Genomic DNA, 22,294 nt, shown 5'->3' with positions numbered 1-22,294 from the left:
AACAGATAAATGTATCACACAACATGTCCATCTCTTGTATTCATAATATTAATATGATGTGGAATATCGCATATTACTTTAATACTTTAGAATACACAGATGAAGCTATTAAGCAATACTATGTAAGAATTTTTTTTTTTTAAACATCATAAAATGAAATTATTAATTAAGCTTTATTACATTTTAGATTACATTAAATTCAGCACGAATTGTATTTGGTTACTACAATTTAAATACTGCAATGGTTTTGGCCGAGTATGCACTTGCTTATTTTAATTTAAGTGAACCATCAGTTGAAAACGGCGAATCTGTGTAAAGCAAAAAATGTATTTATATATTTTTTAATGATAAATTTAAACTTTGTTTAACAATTACAACTGTCTCAGGTGGTGCACACTTCAAGCTTTATCCATTATGAGTAAAATTGGTATACCAGAAAATAATATGTTTTTAAAGAATGCTTGTCTGATGAAATCATTAATACTAGGAGAAACAGCACTCCTTGTACGTAAGTGTTGTTCCAATTTTAACATTCATGTTCATTAATTGTGCATTTATTATTTTACTTTTTAATTATTTTATGTAATATCCTCAGATAAGTAAATGTATAATAATAAATTAAATATAAAATATATAAAATATTTTGCATAATTGATATTATACATGATTATTTAGAAGTTAGAAACATGCTTTGCAAATTTTTGCGATTTTGACATATTTCGTAAACATTTGAACTTTAAATTCTTATAAACAAAAACTGTGATTAACGATTTTTGATTTTTTTTTAATACAATAAGTACAACTTATAATACACCTTGTATTAAATTTTAAAAATTTTTTGGATAGCCAAATTAATTTTATCGGCATTTCAATAAAAAATTTTTAGAATAATCAAAAATTTCAAATGTCTGCAAATAGCTTAAAAAAGTCAAAATTTGAAAATTTGTATAATAAATAGATAACGCTAATATAAACATTTGGTTAAAATTTCTAGTATTTAAAATGATTCGTTTTTGAGTTACAGCAAAATAAAAAATCGATTTTGTCAAAAATTGGTTATGCCTAAATATTAGAAAAATACTGGAAATTTTTTACTTTTGCCCTCCCAAAGTACCAACTAGATGAATTTTCCTTTTCAAAGAAGGGCTGAAGTAAAAAATCAAAGCATTATTTCTACTCCAAAACGTGATGACACACAAAAAAAAAAAACATACATCATTGTACAATCAATACATTCATCACTCTGTTCAGAATCTACAAAATAAATAATTATTTTTTGCATATTTCAATGATTTTGACTAAACTAAATGATTAAACTAAACGAAATTTGATTATTTCAGTATAATATTCTAATTATAATAGTGGCTTAAAAAGTATCAATTATTATCAGTTAAGTAATTAACGTAATTCTATAATGTGTTGATATTTTCAAAATTATATCAATTTTGTTTAAATAATTAAAACATTTGTGAGAATTACCAAAAATATGTTAACTTTATAACTAACTACTGATTTACAAATGTAGATTTTTGTTTGATCTTTGGATAAAATGTTCGTTTCATAGCAATAGATAGAGACATTTATTTATACATTTTAATGATCATTTAAAAACTTTCTAGCAGCCCTTTGATAGTATAAGGTAAATGAAAAATATTCTTGCCTTAGTTAGCAATTATGGTTGAATTATATGCATTTACTCATTTATTTATTTAATTACAGTGATGGGAAAGATCGTGTAAACATGACATGAATGAGTTCAACTTTCAAGAAATGAACTTGAACGTTAACTAAGTTCTTATTTATTATGATCTTGAACGTTTTAGGTTTGTTAATTGACAATTAAAATTTTTATAGACCCTAGTAATATTTATAATATTTAATATTTTTTATCCTATAAATAACAACATATAGAAAACATAGGTAAACCCTTAGACGTTCAGTTATCATTATAAATTAATAAAAATTAAAACTGATAAAGTGATAACATCTCAACAGAAAAAAGATCAAGCAATTTAATAAATTAATTAGCTTATTAGTTATTTCCCATTGCTAAATATGTATTAACCTATGGTTATTTTTATTTTCACATATAAATTTTAAATTAAAAAAAAAATTTATATATGTGAACTAGAATTTGAACTTATTCTTATTTTAATGTCTTGAACTTAACTTTAACTAGCTTATTTTTAAAAAGAACTTTCCCATCACTGTTTAATTATTATAATAATTATATTTTAATGTATCAGTTGAATTTTTATTATAGCATTTGGATATTTTAAATATGTTAGTTGGGTTTTTTTATGGTTCTTAAAATAAAAAAATCATTTTTTAGATCCTAGTCAAAATAGAGTAACAACACTGTGGAAGAATTACGTATTACAAGAAGCTGAATTAATTCATAAAGATATATTAAACTTTATTTTGAATTCATCTAGAGCAAACTCTTTACTTGCAGCAAATGCATACACTTTGCTAGGAACTTTTTATATTTATAATGACAATTATTCGGTAATATTTAAATTTTTTTTCTCTTTAGAGAAATTAATTTGTTATACTTGATAATTATTGTTTATATGCTCACAGAAATCCGTAGAATTGTTTTCAAAAGCATTGGAAATCAAACAAACAATTTTAGGTAGAAACCATCAAGAAGTTGCTCTATCTTTAAGCCAATTGGGTGATTTGTCCTTAAATTACTTGCAGAACTTTCAACAGGCTGAAGAATTTTTATTGCAATCAATAAACATTTGTAAGTTACAATAAGTTAATCAATATCATATTAATAATTATTTAAAAATATCAAATTATATTACAAACCAAATTATTTTATTGTAGATGAAAATATCAGTGATCCTTCATATGAAGAGTTTCTGACCAATTGATTAAAGCTTATACACAACTTAACAATGTCGAGAAGATAAATGAATTCAGGGAGTATGTAGGAAGGATTGAGTTATTAAGAGAGTGGTCTCAAAGGTTTGAACATCAAACTGCTACTATTAATAACTGTACAAAAGACAATTTGAGTTTGGAAAAGTTTAAATGTATATTAAATGGTTGTAGTTGTGTCCAGTAGTAAATTTAATTTGAAGAATAATTTGAAAAGTTAAGTTGAAATAATGTGCATATATATATACACCATTAATAATGATATGTTTAAGAGAGTATTAGTAAAAATAAAAATGTTAAAAGGACCTATACCACATTCAATTTCTTTAAATTAATATAATGAATATTGAATATGAATTTAGTTAGGCAATATAATAAGCAATTTTAGTTTGTGGGATAGAGTCATGTGCTTAATATTATGTATAAATTTGGTAGACGATATGTATGTTACGGGCAAAGTAGAAAACATTTTGGACAATGTAATAATTAGGGCTAGGGACTTCATGCCCTTAAAAATCTTAAAATATGCATGTATTTATGCCATAAAGAATCATTAGATATGCATTTAAATAAAGTATATTTGTAATAAATAATAATATTATTTATAGATATGATACATAAATAGATAAATTTGATTATACAGATTAATTTGATTAATTCTGAGATAATTATTTTCTTTTTTTCAGATTTATTTTCATCTTATATTGTGTTTTAGTCTAAAACAAACATTTTTAAAGTTTTTTAAATCTTAAATTGAATACATTTGTATATTTTTAATATAGTACTAATTACCTTCAGCAATACATTGAACTATTATATATTTTCTTAAGTTGGGAATTGTCAAATGAAAAGCAAATTATAAAATTGGAAAATAAATAAATCAACATGAAATATTTGTGTTTACTGCTCCCCTAGTGGTAAATTTAAAAAATAAATTAGTGCCCTACAGTTAGGAAAAATAAATTATAAAAAAAAATTGTTCTTTTATCAAATTGCCAGTATAAAATTGACATATATTATACAACTTAATACTCTTAGTATTGAATTTATTATTGTTTTGCATACATGGAAATAAAAAAAATTTAAATTTAAACCAAATACTTAAAACATTTAAAGTCTTTGCAAATCAAAGTGCAATGTAATAGGTACTAAAGATTTTATATCATGATTCAAACTGTTGTATTATACTAAAATTTGGGTGTAAAAATACATTTTAAATAAAAAATGTTTAAATAATATGAAAAAAAAAAATGAAAAAAAGTCAACACTTGAAAAAATAATGAGTGTATAATTGTAAAAGAATCAACCTGTATAATGAAGTTAGTAGTAATTAAATATTAAATGTATAGGTCTGTCAATTTGTCTATCATTCATTTTTATTTTATTAAGCTCTTAAATGTTTAAAATTATTATTTTTTTTTAATAAACACTTGTCGAATGAAAAGCAAATTATAAAATTGGAAAATAAATAACTCAAAAACCATATGCTCTAATTGTACAAACTGTACAAATAAAAACATTAAATAAAGTATAAACTAAAAATAGATTCAATTTTATATGGTTATAAAGATAATTGTTACTATCTGCCATTATCAATAATCTGTTAAACACAAAAATATAGCATTTTATTTGTTTTTATTCTGTATTTTTTGTATTTTCTTATTAATGATTAAAAACAAAGTATGTATGTAAATTAAAAATACTTGGTTTTTTTTTTGTTTTAGTTTTTTCATGAAATTACCCCTCCTAATTTATTAGGAATTGCTCATAAAATTGAATCTGATGAAATTAAAAGTCGAATATTAAATTATTTAAATTTAAATGGGAAAACAGTTTTATTATCTACTTCTATTAGTTTGAAATTTTCTTTATTTATTATTAGAGCACGGATTTCTATGCAATTGCATATTTTTTTCCTTTTAATAGTTTTGGATTTTTATCAGTTATCTCCACAAATCATCATAATTAGAAGCTAATGGTGAAATTTGCAATTTTGCATATTTCTGCATATTAATTAAAGGTTATTGAATATTTTTGCATATTTTGGAAAAATTCAAAATTTATTGCATATTGAAGCAAAAATTTAAAAAATGTATAAAATAATATTTTGTCAAGTAGAAAAATTAAAACCAAATTTCATAGTCATTAAATAATAATTTATATATATATTTCGTTATAAGATAAATAATCGATTACAACGTAAAAATTAATTCAGTGTTATTAGGCGAAAACATTCTGCTCGAAGATCAAGACCCGACAATACTAAGTTGCTTCAAATATGCCCCAATAACTTCGGTTGACGTCGAACGTTCGTTCTCAGTCTTTAAAAATATGTTAACAGATAAGGCGATAAATGACACAGCTTCACAGAAGAAAAACTTGAAATGCATATGATTATTCATTTTAATAATCAATAAAATTTTAAAAATAAATTAAGTTCAGAAAGTATGGCAATAAAAATAAGAATAATGGAGAGTCGTAATTCAAATAAATTCAATAATTTAAAATTCAGAAATTTTAATATTAATAAATATTATTATGAAAGTAATTGTTATATTTATAATTGTATTAATAATAAAAATTGCATGATCATTAAAAAAAAAATATAGAAAAAATTATCTTTCAATTACAGTAAATTAAAATAATAATTCTAAACGTAGAAATTATTGATCCAATTGATGAAATTATATTTCATAATAAAAAGTTATTAGGATAATCAGTATATCATCGAGCCCATCAAGGTATACCATTTAAACTTAAAAAATAACGTTGGAAAAAATTATATTTACTACTCTAGAAAATATTAGAATAAAATTATTTATTGAATATCCAGTAAAAATAGGGAATCAGGGAATTAAACTAGCAATAATAACAAATACAATTCCTGTAGATAAAACATGGGAAAAATGAACTTGTTGAACGCGGGTCCGTTATCGCGCCACATTACCATCATCGATAATCTCCGTGGACAGTGGTACTAGACAACTAGACGATGCAACGAGTGTCGAATCTTCTATAGAATCGGTTTTATCTCCTCTCCAAAGGTCGCCGCCACCTCGTCTGCCGTGAGTGCTGACTATAAGCTGTGCCGCCAGCCTTTTAAATTTGTCTAATTTTGTTTACCCTTTTTCAGGCGGACGATCCCGACGCATCGTTGGGTTCGATCTCCGCCTCGCGCCGTGTTGTGCAACCAAACCGCGTGTGCGGACAACGCGTTTATTGTGCTTCAAGTCGTTGTGCCGTTTTGCCGACTTACGTACGCGTTATACCAAGCCGTTGTCGCTGGCGGTACATCGTGTACACCTACTATCGTTCTGATAATAAATTATTATTCACGTGCCGCCCAAAACTGCTTATCCGGACGACGCGTTGTATAATATTAATTCGTTCGTTCTGCAGAGGCCAGATAACGCGTCGCGCTCATTGGCATTGGTATGCCGTCATTGTTCAATGCGCGATAGAACCCGACGAAACTATTCGCAACTGTTCTCGTTGCGCTGCCCGACGGGCTGTCAACATATTATAGCATAAAATTAATAATATAGCTGTAATTTAGATTGAACAGGGGAAAAGTGAAAATTGATTTAATTTTATATTGTTAGGTATTATTATTAAAATTGTGCAAATATAATTGAATTGAACTGAAATATTATTATGTGCAATGTTATTAGACGATGGTGGGTAAAATATCGTTCTTTCTGTTTTTGTTCCATTATTATTTATAAATCTACAAATTATTATTATTATTGATGGAGATCATCAAAATCTTATGTTCAAGGTGGATATATAGAGGTGTAAATTGATTGAAAATCAATCCTACAATCCATATGTATCGCAGTATACGTATGTATTAGGTTTTAAATTTATGATAATTCAACTTTTAATAACATTTTATACAGTCATACTTTTAATTCAATAAAGTAAACAAAAATAATACTTTTAATATTAATTCAAATTTCCTTAAACATAACATAATGTACAGTCATACTTACTAAAAATAATTCACTGAATCTAATGGAATTAGTATCAAACTGATCAGATAAAAATTCAATGTTTGATATGTGTTATGATGCAGATTTCCCCCAAAGACCTGTATGTATACAGTATATATTAGTGATGGGAACAATCGAGTGATTTCAATAATCGAGAAGTTATAACAATCGAGAGATTCACTCGAAAAAACCTCTCGGTCAATTAAGTATTTTATTAATTTAGTATTATTACACTCAATCCACTCACTTACTCTGTACTCGAAAAAATCACTCGGTTACTACAAATACTAAATAGATGGTAGGTACTAGCCTACTAGGTAGTGTGGGATTTCGCTCGCTCACTTATCTCATTAAGAGGCCGTCCCAGTAGAAAAAAATCGACCGAAAAACATGCTTTCGTACTTCCAATAGTACTCAGGCCTCGTTGATCGTAGAAACATGATTTTGGTATCAAAATAATCACGAGAAGTTGTACTAAATATTCTTGGAACAGAATTTTAAATTTTTTTTTCAAACCGGAGATATTTGCATTTGAAATTTGTAAAATTTTTCTTTTTTTTAAAAAATCATATAAAATCGGCAAATTTAGATATCAAAAATCTGTTCCAAGAATATTTAGTACAACTTCTCGTGATTATTTTGATACCAAAATCATGTTTCTATGATCAACGAGGCCTGAGTACTATTGGAAGTACGAAAGCATGTTTTTGGCAAAAAAATTACGAATTTGCCGTCGTCATGTGCTGCTAAAGCGATTACAGCGGCAGCGTTCTGAAATAGTACTTCTTCCACCACCCCGCTTGCATATGCAGCCGTACCGCACCATAGGTCAAAACTGGTTATTTATCGCAACCGCGCACTGGTTATAAATAGCCAAGTACGTCAATACGAAAATAATAATTTTGTCAATAAATAATATTATTTTATTTTTCGATGTTATAATTCGTAATTTTATTTACTATCGTATTTTACGCAAAATGGAACTACGACATAATACTATATCGTAAAATTGTCACAAATCGGCTAGAAAACGTACGATTTAAACAATTTTTTTTTTCAATTATAGACAATTGTTCTATAAAATTAGCGTATTGACATTCAAGACGAAATTTTTTAAATTTAAATTAGTATAACTGTATAAGTAAAAAAAGGTAGGCAAGTGGGTGTCGATCTGCTTTACAGTAGGTTACAAGTGAGTCACTATATACTTACTGGATTATTGTGTTAAATTTGAATTCAATGATATAATATCATTGTATAAGAAAAACGAATCTTAGCAAAGATGGAGAGTCAGCCTATGATATATTATAATATATATTTTTAACTACAATAATTTAAAATTTGAAAAATTTTTTCAAAATTAAAACATAAAATACTTATAAAAAAAAACTTGTGCACATTGATTTTTAATATTTTTCAACTGCTATTGTAACAATATATTATCTGCAGGAGCCTTGAATTAAATTTTCACGCTTCTTGACCCAACAAATTTAATTACTAATTTATCAACAACTATAGAAAAAAAAATTTGTAAATGTCCGTAAACAGCTCAGAAAGAGTGAAAATGTATCAAGTATAGGAATTGATAAAATAGATAAATAGTGTAAATTATTAAAAGTATCTACAGTTATTCGTTTTTTTTTAATTACAACAATATAAGAAAATCGCTACATGATATATCGAATGAATATCCAATGTTGTAAAAATTTGAACTTCAAACGCTCATAAAAATTAAATTTGTATTTCTGGTAGAGATATTTTTTTGATAAAACTAGACAACATTACAAAGAATCTTATACTAAATTTTTAAATCTTAGATTTAAAAAGAAAAATTGTTATAAATTTCCAACAAAATAATTTGCACATTTCTTCATTTTTACGTATTTTCTATTCTGTGATAATACACGGAAATTTTGTTATTTTCTATCAAACACGATTTGCTAATGCCTAATACATAAAACAATAATTTATATATTATTTACAAATATATTTTACCAATATTACGTATTACGTCATTTATTAATTTATATTGTATTCGAAGATGTACTCGCGTCTTTTAGTCTAACTATCTATCTCCTATACTCGCATTCATTGATAGCTAGATGTATATAGTATCCTAATCATGAGTTAATACGATTTGAATAAATGTATGATATAACAGATAAATAATCCATATAGCCTATTATATGGCAAAGGTCAATCATTCGCTTGATCCGTATAAATTTTATATTTTTATTTGTTATCGACACTTATCATATTCACGTCGTCGCCCGTCGGTAACATGAAAGAGGGTAAGTATCTAAATAATAATTATTTAATTATTCAATTATTGATTATAAACGATGACAGTATATATCAAAGTAAATGGACACAAACATTGTCATTCTGTCCAACTGTTAACACCAGTAACAACTTAGATTTTCGCCGGAATTTTATTACGGTTTTATATTTTTTCAATTTTTTTTAACGTGAAAATGGATCAACCTAAAAAAACAACTCATCGCTTCCCATCAAAAAAATTATCAGTTAAAAAATCGCTGAGTTCTCGAGTGATGAATGTTCTAGGAATTCGTGCCAAAACTAAGTATAACTATTTATTATATTATTTTCAAATATGGTTATTAATTTTACTAAATTTGTGTTAACAAAGTCCCAACCCAGATGTCGTAGAACCTGTTGTGGAACCTTTTTTCTTAGGTGCTGACAATCAACCACCATGCTCATCGAGGGAAACGATTAGGTAAAGTTTTAAAATGTAATAACTAATTGTAGCTAGGTTGCTATTTAAATTTATTTTAATTAGGTTATTATAAATAACATATCTACTTATAATAATAATTATAAATACGTATGTATTAGTGTGATTATTTTATAATAGCATTTTTTTTTTTTTTTTTTAAGTCACAACTCAGAGACTGTAGAATCTGTTGTGGAACCTTTTTTCTTAGGTGCTGACAATCAACCACCATGCTCATCGAAAGAAACAATTAGGTAAATTTTAATAATTTATAGCCATCTAAGTTTTATTGTATGTAAACTAAAACTATATTTATTTTTTATTTATAATACATATGTTTTTTTTTAATTTTTTAGCAAAATGGTGGATTTGAGGGATAACGAAACTAATGATTGGGGTACTGAAGACATTTTACATAACTTGACATTTGATGAATCTATATCTAGTAATCAAGAAACCAAGTATGATTTTTAATTTAAAATTTGATTGAATAGATGAGCCTACTAATTTGTTATTATTTTTGAACCAAAAATTAGCGTATTTCATTCATTTCGGATATTGGTTATAACAGTTTTAAAAATTAAACATTATTATTTAATTGTTACAACAGGCCATGCGATGTAAATGAAAGTTCGGGAAGACGAATAGTGGATATACATTACGTTTTTAGTCAAATTAAAAATAGTGTTCATCAAGGGTCATTTGGTTGTTCATTTTTGAACATGACATTTATTTCTGAAAAAAGACACGGATTTAGATCAACATTTAGGTTTCAGTGCGATGTATGTAACATTATTACGTTTATTAACTCAGAAAAGTTGAAACCTGAGACCTTTATGCCGATTAACGATGCCGCCGTAAACGGATCAATAGCAGCTGGAATTGGTTTTACACAATTATCAGAAATGTGTGCGGTTATGGATATCCCTTGTATGTCTTCGTCTACTTTTCTCTTAGTACAAGAATTTATTAGCAAAAGAATCCATGAAGTCGCCGAGGTGCAAATGAAAATTGCTGGTGATGAGGAACGTCAGTTAGCAATAGAAGCTGGTGAGATAGATACTGACGGAACCCCGATGTGCACTGTAGTTGCTGACGGACAATGGTCCAAACGCAGTTACAAGACCAAATACGATGCATTATCCGGAGTGGTAATATTACATATATAATATTATAAAAATGTATAGGTACCGGTTTTGAATTACAGTTTGTATTATTCTATAGGCAACAATAATTGGTTACAAATCGAGAAAAATTTTGTTTGTGGGTATTAGAAACCGTTATTGTATCATTTGCCAAAGAGCCAAAAATAAGAAGTCATCTCCTCCTGAACATACATGTTTTATGAATTGGAAAAAAGGCGCTACTAGCATGGAAGCTGATGCCATCGCTGATGGGTTTAAACAAAGTGTAGAACTGCACGGACTCAAATACAATAAACTAATAGGTACGTTATAACGTTTATTATATTAGCTGCGATACCGATATTCCTAAATACATGTTTGACACATAATAATTCAACATTATAATAAGAGTTATCAACTTATCATAGTGAACTTTATTATAGATAATAAATAACGGCCCTTTCGGCATAGTTCACAATGACTGTATCACTTACGTGGTTAAATAATAATAATAATAATATCATTGGGTAGTAATAAAATTAAATACTCATATAGTTGCGACTATCTACTTTTTAAAATATATTTATAATTATTAATAAATGTAGTACAATTAAATAATTTTACCAGGAGATGGAGATTCAAGTGTTTCAAAAAGGCTTGCTGAAATCATGCCTTATGGTTGTAGACTGCTTATAAAAAAAATAGAATGTCGTAATCATTTATTGCGAAATTATGGAACAAAATTAATGGCTATGACAATAAATAAAAAATATCCAATTCCACTAAGAAACCATGTAAAGGCAAATATATTACGTTTTAGATATGCCATAACTAAGGCAATTGAATATCGTAATAGTTTACAGGGGCAATTAGATTACGAAAAAGAAGTTGGTAAGCTGAGCGAAAAATACAATTTTTTTTTCGTATAATTTTGTTTTTTATATAATTGTTCTATTGAATTTAATTGTATTATTTTTTATGTTATATAACTATTATAGGATTACGGAAAGATATAAATAATAGTTTTCGTCACATTTTGGGTAGTCATGATCAATGTGAGGAATATTTTTGTAAGCCCGCTAACCGCAATTTACCAAATGAAAAAAATATGATTAAATCTGCCGAGGAATCAGGGTTCTTGAGCGATATATCTCAAATAATATCTCGTTTGGTCACAAATGTTGATAGTTTACTCATGAATGTCGATAACAACGTGTGTGAACAATTTAATAGTGTGATCAATAAATATTTAGCGGGTAAACGTATAAATTATTCACAAAGAAATTCGTACAATTCTCGAGTTGAAGCTGCAGTAATATCGTACAATTCAAATGGACAATTTCTTCGATTATTACACAAAAATATTGTAAATGATATAAGCCCAGGTAACTATGAGTTTTTGTGTCAAATATTTTACTAAAAAAGTGACCATTTAAAAATGAACACGTAGTAAATACTAAATTATTTGTAATCCTTTTAAAAATTCTAAATTTTGTTGAGAAATGTTTAATTTTTCAAATTTGTACTCAATAGCTTTAAGATAAAAAAAATTACGTCAAAATGTTGAAAAGTTTTAAAGATATATAAATAAATGCGTGATAGGTTTAAAACAAAGTTAATTGCCCATAAAAATAAAAAATAAATAAGTTAGAACCACTATTTAAAATAATAGTTATGATAAATTGTATTTATATATAGGTATTATAGGAAAGAAGTTCCTAACATTGACTGAAAAAAAAAGGGTACAATTAAAATCTAGAAAACTTCTTTTTCCAAAACATATTAAGAAAAAAAGTCATGTTGGCCCAGATGAACATTATGGTTTGGCCGAACCACTACCCGAGGAAGAAAATATGTCTAAAGAAACACTACATAAATTAAAAGAAGATTTTATCAATTCCTTGAAATTAGATAGAAGTGGTCGCTTAAATATTGAAACACTAACTAGACAACAGGCTAACTCTCAAATTTGGCATTCTGAACGAAGAAATAGACTTACAACATCAAATTTTGGTCGTGTTTGTAAATTACGACCAACTACGTCTTGTAAAAAAACAGTTTACGATATATTATACCGAACATTTTTTTCAAAGGCAACTGATTATGGTAAAGCCACCGAACCAGAAGCTATTGTTGCATTGGAAAACATATTAAAATGCAAAGTCAATCCATGTGGACTTATCATTGATGAACATTTACCTTACTTAGCAACAACTCCAGGTAATATATAATTTGGAAAATCAAGAGATATTTTATCAAAATCCAAAATAAACATTAAAATACTAATCAACACATTTTTTTTGTATAATACACAGATGGTATAATTGATGATGATTTCTTAGTTGAAATCAAATGTCCATTTGCAGTCAGAGATTCAATTACATTCTCGGAAGCGATAAGCAGTAAAAAAGTGAGTATAACTATAATATTATAATATCCTATAATATAGGTACCAAATCTATAATTAATTTAATTATTAAAATATTATAGTTTTAGTATAAAGAAATGTAAAAGGTTTTCATTACTTTTTTATATTTTTTTTTTGTTTAGCTATTATTTTGTCGTCTCAATGACAATGGAACGATGGAATTAAAAATTGATCATCATTATTATTATCAAGTCCAGGGACAAATGCACATTTCTAAACGAAAATTTTGTTATTTCGTCGTCCACTCAAAAAATTGGACGAAAATACAATTAATAAATTATGATGAATCTTTCTGGTACAACAAAATGATTGACAAGTTAAAAATGTAAGTTAAAAAAATTATTTCATTTTAATCTCAGGGTCTGTTTATCAATTACTAGTTTATTAATTGTATACTCGTTGGACTTTTTTTAAGTTTTTATATGGAATGCTTACTACCAGAGATAATCAATCCTCAGTATGGAAAACGTTTGTTAGTAGATGATATAAAAGATCCTGAACACATTTTGGAAAACATTAAAACAAAAAACAAAATAAACAAAAATTTGAAATAAATTGTAAATTATGAATAATTTTGTATTAATTTTATAATATTATATAGTACTGTAAAGAAATATTTTAATTGATTATAAATACGATTAACAAAAAATACATCGTTTAATTTATTACTCGTATATTAGGTTTTTATCCTACGAAGTCGTAAAGCAACAAGCATTGACGCATTGTCACTTCAAAGGTTAAGTCAGATTAAGTTATGTTATAGTTACGAACCAGCGTTACGATTATTTTTATTATTTTACACACAATTATACCCTTTTTACATAAATAATAATATAATTGGTTATTTAAATTGTATATAATATATATCTATTTCCTAATCGATGATATTACTATGTATATAATATTATCATGACATTTCGTTAAATAAAATAATATTATTAAATCAATTATCATAAGCCGCAGTATTGATACAACGTCATAAAACATTGCATGATAAGTCACCATTGATTGTCTGATGACATTATAATAACATAATATATATGATGAGATAATATTTTAGAGTTAAAATATCATATGATTCTGTTAATCATCATCTCAATAATTATTTAATTATATATGATACAAATATTAGTGCAGCAGTTCATAGTGTCGTTAGTGTTCTTTCACAGTTCGAGCTCAAACTAAGTTGAATACACGTCGTGTCGTCGTAATTAATAAAAACAAACGGAAACACTAAAAATCAGGTACGATATATTTTTATACTAATATTATAATAAAAGTATTACATATTTTTTAAATTATTTTTATTTGTAGTAACTCATTCGTGATTCTATTTTGTCAAAATTCGAACTTTAAATGCTTATAAAAAAAAATGTGACTACTGAAGTACTGACTATGTATTATTAATATTTTTCAACTACTGTTAGGAGCCTTCTATTAAATTTTTCAAGCTTTTTTACACAACAAATAATATTTTATTGACATTTATAGAAAAAAACCTAAAAAAGTTTGAAACTGAGTATATCCGTAAACAGTTATAAACAAATTAATGCTTATACAGTGTACTCACGGTAACTCGAACCTTGATAACTCGAAAGTCTCGACATCTCGAACAAATAAAATTCTCATTTAAATAACAATAACACATTAAAATTTTGATAACTTGAAATTTGTTGTAAGTCAAATTATTTTTTATAATACATAAAATATTAATAATACATACAGTAGTTACATTTTTTTTATAAGCATTTAAAGTTAGAATTTGGACAAAATAAAAAATACGTAAAAACAACGAAAGTGTGCAAATTATTTTAAGTGAGAAATTCATGAAAATTTTGCTTTTTAAATCTAAGATTCCTAAATGTAATACAAGATTCCCGATATATTGTTACAATAACAGTTGAAAAATAATGCATCGATTTTCAACTTCAGTATATTTTCCGTTGGGAATGTGAATTACGTCTCAACAGATATAAATACAAAATTATATTTTGAATATTTTACTTATTTCTATTTTTTTGTGCATATTTTTTAATATTTTTATCATTTAATTTAGATATATAATAATTATCATTTTTGTCAAAATTCTAACTTCAGACGCTCGTGAAGCTCAGGCTTTTTAGGAAATTAGAAATTATTAATTAATAATAATAATAATAACATTATTAATTCAATTTTTATTTTATACTTTAAATATTTATTACTTAAAATTGTAGGTAATATTTATATTCTGTTGTTATTATAGGTAATCAGTCAATATGTATTTTAACCAAATACTATTAGTACTTATTGCAAATATTATGAATTTCACTCTTGGATTTATTGCGTACGATTGTGGAGGGTCGAATCTAAATATCACTTCATTTGACAGCCTGGAAGTAGAAAAATGTGATATTCCAATACCAACACAAACGCAACAGATACAACGAATACAATTATTACAAAAAGTTGAAACATATCCAGTTATTTTTAAATCGTGTTTAATATCTGTGGATTATTTAATAACGAGATGCTCGGCATTTGAAGACGCGCAAGTGGTGGATGGCGGTTACTTTTCTGACATTATTGAACTAGGAAGTGCTCGATGTTCCGAGGTTCATCAGAAACAATCTTATAATTTCCCACTAGGAGGTGTAGTGACAGACTTAAAAATAAACGAAACAACATATGTTTCAAATACAATGGTAGGGTCACTAGATAAGTATGGCAATTGTAAAGGCTCAACTTTTAAATCAAGTAAAGGGGATTGGGAAAACGTCGTTGTCCAAGCAAAATTTAAAATATTGCTATCGGAAGGTATGGCTACAGCAAACACCAAAGATAACGTTCTTATACTTCCAACGGGTACAAAACTTAAATTATCAGACAATTACGGCATTGATGCCTTTAAAGGTGAAATTATCTGGTCAAACAATAACATCAACTGCGAAGAACACGATTTCAGTGTCCTATATGATGGACCAGCGTCATTAATTACGTCAAATACTATTGATGAAATTTCAAATACATATACTTATATTGTGGAGACTGACAAAATAGTCTTTGCTTTAAAAAAAGTCAAAAAAACGTTCGCCTGCACAGGAATCCCAGTTATTCAGACTGAACATATGCAGTTATTAATTTTAACAGATCCTACATTTTTTAATTATTTTACACGAAAAACCATAACTGCTCAAAATACTGATTTGTTAGCCTACATAAACACAAAATTTGTTTATGTCGAAAATTTCTTCAAATCAACAATTACATCGTTGTATAACGATTTAATACTTAAACAATGTGAGCTAGACAGAAAATTATTAGAGCAACGACTCACATTAGCGTCTTCTAGTCTTTCGGAGTTTGCATATTTCATGGGCGGTGGACCGGGGTTTACGGCAATAAAAGTCAGTGAAATTATCTACTTGATAAAATGCAAAAAAGTTAACGTAGAAATTTCACAAAAAAAAAATTGTTTTAATGAACTGCCAGTGTTGTACAATAACAAAACATTATTTATGGCGCCCAAAACCCATATTTTACAGCAATTTGGAACGCAAGTGGACTGTAATGTACTACTACCACCTGCATTCGAATTGGGCGGTGATTGGTTTGCCGTTCTACCAAATATACAAGAAATCAAAAAACCACAAAGGCTTAAACCGGCCATGTCCTGGACATGGTCGTATAAAAGTCCAGATTTTCTTATGAATGCCGGCATATATACGCAGGATACAATGAAAGCTTTTCAACAGCATATATTGTTTCCACAAGAAGTGAAAGCTGCTACGAATAATATAATCAGACAATCTATGGGATATGATACCACTAACCAAGGTCTGCAATTTAAATATTTAATAGATGAAAACACGCTTGGAAAAATGGTAGAAGATAAGTTGTATAAACTATGGGGTTGGTTTACGACAATTGGAACTTTTGTGTCTGGGCTAATGGGAATGTTCTTTGTTGCTAAATTAATATTAACACTTGTTGACACAGGTATTAATATAACTTTTTTATATCAAACCTTTGGGTGGAGTACAAAGCTTCTAGCAGGATTTTTTTCTAGCATTACCCATAACTTAATACTCCGGTCCCATCATAAACAAAAATATATTAAAAATCAAGAGTTTGATGAAGACTCTTTGGAAAGAAAAAATGTTCGGCGTTATAATAATAAAAACAATATTTATCCAAATCTTCCGCTTGAAATGGTTTAAAACCGTCAAAATTAAAAAATAAAAAAATATTTGTAACCATTTTTATTTAAAAATATTTGTATCATGTGAATTAATGTATTAATTAATATATTAAATTATTTAATTTGTATAAAAATTAATTTTATATGTAACTATAAATATTGATACATATGGTTTTTTTTTTTTATTACAACGCAAAATAAATACGTAAAATGTTAATTGCATAATGTTATGTATTATATTTCATTTTATTATTGTACACATAACTATGCACTTTTTACATGGATAATTTCATGTACATATAACATATTATAAATACATTTAAAAAATAAAAGCATAGGTGTAATATAATATTATATAGTACGTCAGTTATCCATTATCTATATGAACGCTAGCATTAATTTAAGTCATCACTTATAATAAATTGTCATTAATCCAAATGTTGTGTTTTAATTAATTATTATGTATCAATAAATATGTTCTGAACATTTGTAAGTACTACATAATTTAATTTTAATTTATATACATTATATGAACAATGAAAATGTTTAGTTTATATGGATTGTTTTTTTTTACATATAGGTACTGCAATTGCAATAATATAAATAATTATAGTATTATAGTAGGTATTTATTTAATAAATATTATGTACAACAATCAACTTCATATTTTATGTAGGATTATGTTTAAAATTAAAATAAGTAAATACATCAATATTTACTAATTAGAACTATTTAAAATGTTACTAATATTTATTTAGAAGTTTAAATTATTGTACAAAAATTGCTTCATGTCACTTATAAGTTACAACGTAAAATACGCAATACTTTTACTAAAAAATCTATTTAATCGTAATGAAATTATTATTTTACATGTATTTTAAAAAGTAATTGGGTTAGAAATATAAATCGAGTTCTGGTGTATAATAATTTGTATGCTTAATTTATTGGTTAATGTTTTTAAGCAAACAGGAGCTTTAATTAAAAAATAGGTTTGCGACACGCGAGCTAGTAGCGAGCCAGCGCACCGTATAGAATTCACGGGTGACAATTTACGTAACGGCCTGTAATGACGTATGACGCGAAACGTTCAGCACGACCGTCCGTGAAATAATAATGCACCTCTCCCGCGATTACAACACGCGGACCCCGTCGCGTACACGATGGGCGTGGTTACGGCCTACCGCGACGGCGGCGAGATGGAATTCAACGCCATCTCTTGAGCGTTGTATACGTAACACTTTTACCAAGACGGCCTCTTAATAAAGCAAACCAAACTTACCAAACATTGTATACTACTTATTTATTTTTATTTTTTATTATTATATTAGTATAGTCATATTTCCTGGACATATTTAAAGTTTATTATTAGCAATAACTCATAATTTTAACATGATTACTTTATTAATTATTATGATACAACTTAATATTTTATATAATAATGAAATCTAAAAAAAAAAATTAAAATATGTTTAAATTTGAATTTAAAAAAATTATAATATCCAAATTTTTCGGTGAAAGTCTATTTCGGCGGTCATTTGTGATTTGTCCAGTTATAGAAAAGACACGTTCTGAAGGTACTGAAGTTGCTGGAATAGATAAATATTTTAAACTTAACTTGTACATTTCTGGAAACGTTTGTTTATATTGTTGCCAATATTCCAATGGATTTTTTGTTCTTTCCAAGTGTGGAATGTCTAAGTACTGGCGTAACATCAGTGTGCTCATCACACTTGGAGTGATTGTAGTTTTTACTTGTAATACTTTTGAGTCAAATTGTTGCCATAGCGAATTCGATTGTTCTTGTTTATGAGCATTAATATTAGCACTTACAGTTGTAGTATTTAAATTATCTGGTTCGGAAGTTATGGCACATAGTTCATCACATATCCATTTTTGGACGTTGCTCGCATTTTCAGTCAGACCAAAAGCATTTTTTTTTAAATCTAGGATCAATAAATGTAGATTTGGCAATTATTTTATTGCCTTCCAAAGACCCCAAACGTCTGGAAACTGCATTTGATAGTGTTGTTTTTAATATTTGACCTGTGGCAGTCTTTGGCGTTCTCTTTCCAATAGTATACTGCAGGCCTCGTACAAGTGGTATTACCATAGATAAAGTTGGATAAGTTTGTCCAGATAGTTCAGTGGTCATGCTCTCAAATGGTTTCAATAGTGGAATACAATCTTCAATTAATTGCCATTCTATAGCAGTTAAGCCGTTTGGAGCACGTGGAAGTGATGTTAATGCAACAGATAAAGGGGCTTTAATCTCGAGGAGTTTTTCCATCATAATTAAACTCGAGTTCCATCTTGTAGGTACGTCTTGTTTGACTTTTAGTTATGGTAAACCCGTTTGGATTTGGTAATTTTTTAATTTTTCATCAGCAAAAGTACTATGTTTAAAGTGCCATACTATTATTTTACATGATTTTACCACTCGACTTAGCTCTGTATTGTTTGTGATCGCTTCATTAACACTTAAATTTATTGTGTGTGCTACGCAAGGATGGTGATACTTTTGAAGATGTGTGTTGATAGCGTTTTTAATATTTGAGCCGTTATCAGACACTATAGTTACAATTTTATTATTTATTTCCCACTCATTAAATATCTCCGAAAGCACAGCCGCAATATTCTCTCCGGTATGTGCTCCATGTACTTCTCTAGTGGCCAAAACTGGCGAGTATAATTTGTCGTCGAATATAAAATGTCATGTTACAGTAATATAGCCTTTATTAGAATCTGAAGTCCACATATCGGTTGTAATTGACACATAATCAATGGTTACAAGCATACGTTTTAATTTAGAGACTATTGTATTATACTCGTCCGGTATAATAATTTTATTGTAAGCAATTTCCTACTCGGGGGAGAATATAAAGGTTGCAACATTTTGGAGTATTCTAAAAAACCGATATTTTCTACTATAGACAGAGGTTGATAGTCAACAATAATCAATTTTATTAAAGCCTTGTCAATAGATTTATTTTCTGTGTCACTAAGTTGTTTTTTTTTCGTTGAACCAAATAATTTAAGTTGTCGTTGACGCTTAGCAGGGGGAATACAATTTTGTTCTAAAGTTAGAGATGATGTTGGAAAAGTAATTGATGCAGATGTACTTGCTAAATTTTGGACATTTTGCACTTCAGAGTCGGGATCATCTTCATTAGTAAGTGTAACATTTAGTGCAGTTGGGTGTTTTCATTTTAGATGGTCTTGGGAAGGTATAACAAATTAAAATTAAAAATAGATCGTTGATAGTTATACTAAAATTATAATATTATATATTTGCTCTAAGCTTTGAAAAATAATGTTATATAAGATAAACAATTATATATTTATATTGTTATTAATTATTATTCATTATTTTGCAAAATAATATTTAATTTTTAATTTTTATCTATAGAAATACATCGAAAAATATTTTGCCTTAGATATAAAATTCAAAATTCAAAAAAGTAAAAACTCAAATATTTAACGATAAAAAAAATGAAAATATAATGATTATTTTAAAAAAATTATGTTTTATAATGACCTAAAATTATCTAAGATAATATTTTCGAAATATTTTAACTTTGAAAAAATAAGTGCATGTCTTATATTGATCAATGATCAGTGATCACCTTGTATGTATTTGCTTAAATAAATGTTCTGTTTTAAAATAAATTGTAAGAACTTACTATTGAAATAAATACTTAATAATGTACTTCTTTTATATATTAAAAATTACTATTTTTTTTTTAAAAAAACACCATTATTTAATTTTTAATTATTTATAGGTATTATTTTATTGATTTAATATAGGCGCTAAAATAAAACTGGTAGCTCTTGTAACAATATACAATACGTATTAGCTAATAGTTAAAGTATAGAACTATTTTTCAAAGTCCAGAAGATTAATTTAAGCTTACCTTTTAAATTAGTTGTATTTCCATAATAATTGAAACTTTTTTTGCATATCTGGCAAATAACAGTTTTATTTGTATATTTTTTAAAATGTTCCCACACTACAGATCGCTGCCTATTACCTGGTCGCATTTAAAAAAAATACTATTAGGCAAGAAAATGTTTATATATACGAAAGTGTAAAAACCTGCAGTGAAAATATGGAGAATATAGACTATAGAATAATAATATTTAAAATTACAAATCCAAGAAATCATATTTAAACAATTTATTTTATTACTTACCTATTAAAATATATGCGATATTTAGGTATGCAATGCAATAAAAATGTTAGTATACCTATATTGTATGTAATCACTAATTATACTCTTTCAATTTAAAGTTGAAAAAAATCAAAATTATATTATAATGTAACAAAAACTGGCACGTGCATATCAGACCACATCAGGGAAAGAAATAAGAAACTAAAATAATTCTTTATTAGTTTTCTTATTGTGTATGTATTATTATTATTTGTATGTTTAAATATGTGTACCAATAAAATATTAAATGTAAACTATAAATAATTATATCGAAATAGATATGAATAATAAATATTAAATACTAAAATATAGTATAGAATAGTTCTTATTTTAGATAATCCTGAATAGTATGTATTTGTATGTTCTGAGCACTTTTGGGCAGGGAGATTTTAAAAATTCAAGGAAGAGTTTCCCGCTCAAGCCATTTTTTTTCCCTGTAACACGAAAAAAATACTGTTTTTCAAAAACCATAATGTATGTTCTGAGCACTTTTAGGCAGGGAGATTTTAAAAGTTTAAGCAGGAGTTTCCCCCTCAAGCCATTTTTTTCCCTGTATATCATACATATTGGTTACACTGTATTTTTAAAAAAAGTTATAAATTGTTTATTTATCCACTTTAGTTCAGTTAGTAATAAACCTTCGTTTGATCAAGTTCTGTTATTTTTTGTTAATCATCTTAGGAGATATATGATGGTTTTGTTAGTATTGGTAATAACTATGTAAAATAAAATGATT

General features: G+C 26.9%; 3 protein-coding genes across 3 annotated transcripts; 2 read left to right on the top strand and 1 right to left on the bottom strand.

Moving 5' to 3' along the window:
- Nucleotides 1-9,355: 9,355 nt before the first annotated feature.
- On the top strand, nt 9,356-10,950 carry LOC132925665 (uncharacterized; the record flags this gene model as incomplete). The annotated part of the gene is made up of 6 exons (XM_060990039.1): nt 9,356-9,465; nt 9,532-9,621; nt 9,783-9,872; nt 9,975-10,081; nt 10,243-10,769; nt 10,843-10,950. Coding segments are annotated over exons 1-6 (1,032 nt in total), but the record flags the coding sequence as incomplete, so codon positions are not given.
- Nucleotides 10,951-10,962: 12 nt separating this feature from the next.
- Nucleotides 10,963-12,973, top strand: LOC132925664 (uncharacterized). Its single transcript, XM_060990037.1, has 4 exons — nt 10,963-11,065; nt 11,370-11,633; nt 11,741-12,127; nt 12,441-12,973. The coding sequence occupies exons 1-4, from the start codon at nt 10,963-10,965 to the stop codon at nt 12,971-12,973; spliced, it is 1,287 nt and encodes a 428-aa protein (XP_060846020.1).
- Nucleotides 12,974-18,683: 5,710 nt separating this feature from the next.
- On the bottom strand, nt 18,684-19,640 carry LOC132925663 (zinc finger BED domain-containing protein 4-like). The gene is made up of 3 exons (XM_060990036.1): nt 19,352-19,640; nt 18,929-19,293; nt 18,684-18,692 (listed from the first exon to the last, which is right to left on the bottom strand). Exons 1-3 carry the CDS (start codon nt 19,638-19,640, stop codon nt 18,684-18,686), a joined length of 663 nt encoding a protein of 220 aa, XP_060846019.1.
- Nucleotides 19,641-22,294: the final 2,654 nt, after the last annotated feature.

The sequence above is a fragment of the Rhopalosiphum padi genome, chromosome 3 (genome assembly GCF_020882245.1).
Source record: "Rhopalosiphum padi isolate XX-2018 chromosome 3, ASM2088224v1, whole genome shotgun sequence".
NCBI classification, from domain to species: domain Eukaryota; kingdom Metazoa; phylum Arthropoda; class Insecta; order Hemiptera; family Aphididae; genus Rhopalosiphum; species Rhopalosiphum padi.
The sequence above is the reverse complement of the archived record's forward strand: the minus strand, read 5'-3'. Positions and strand labels throughout refer to the sequence as shown.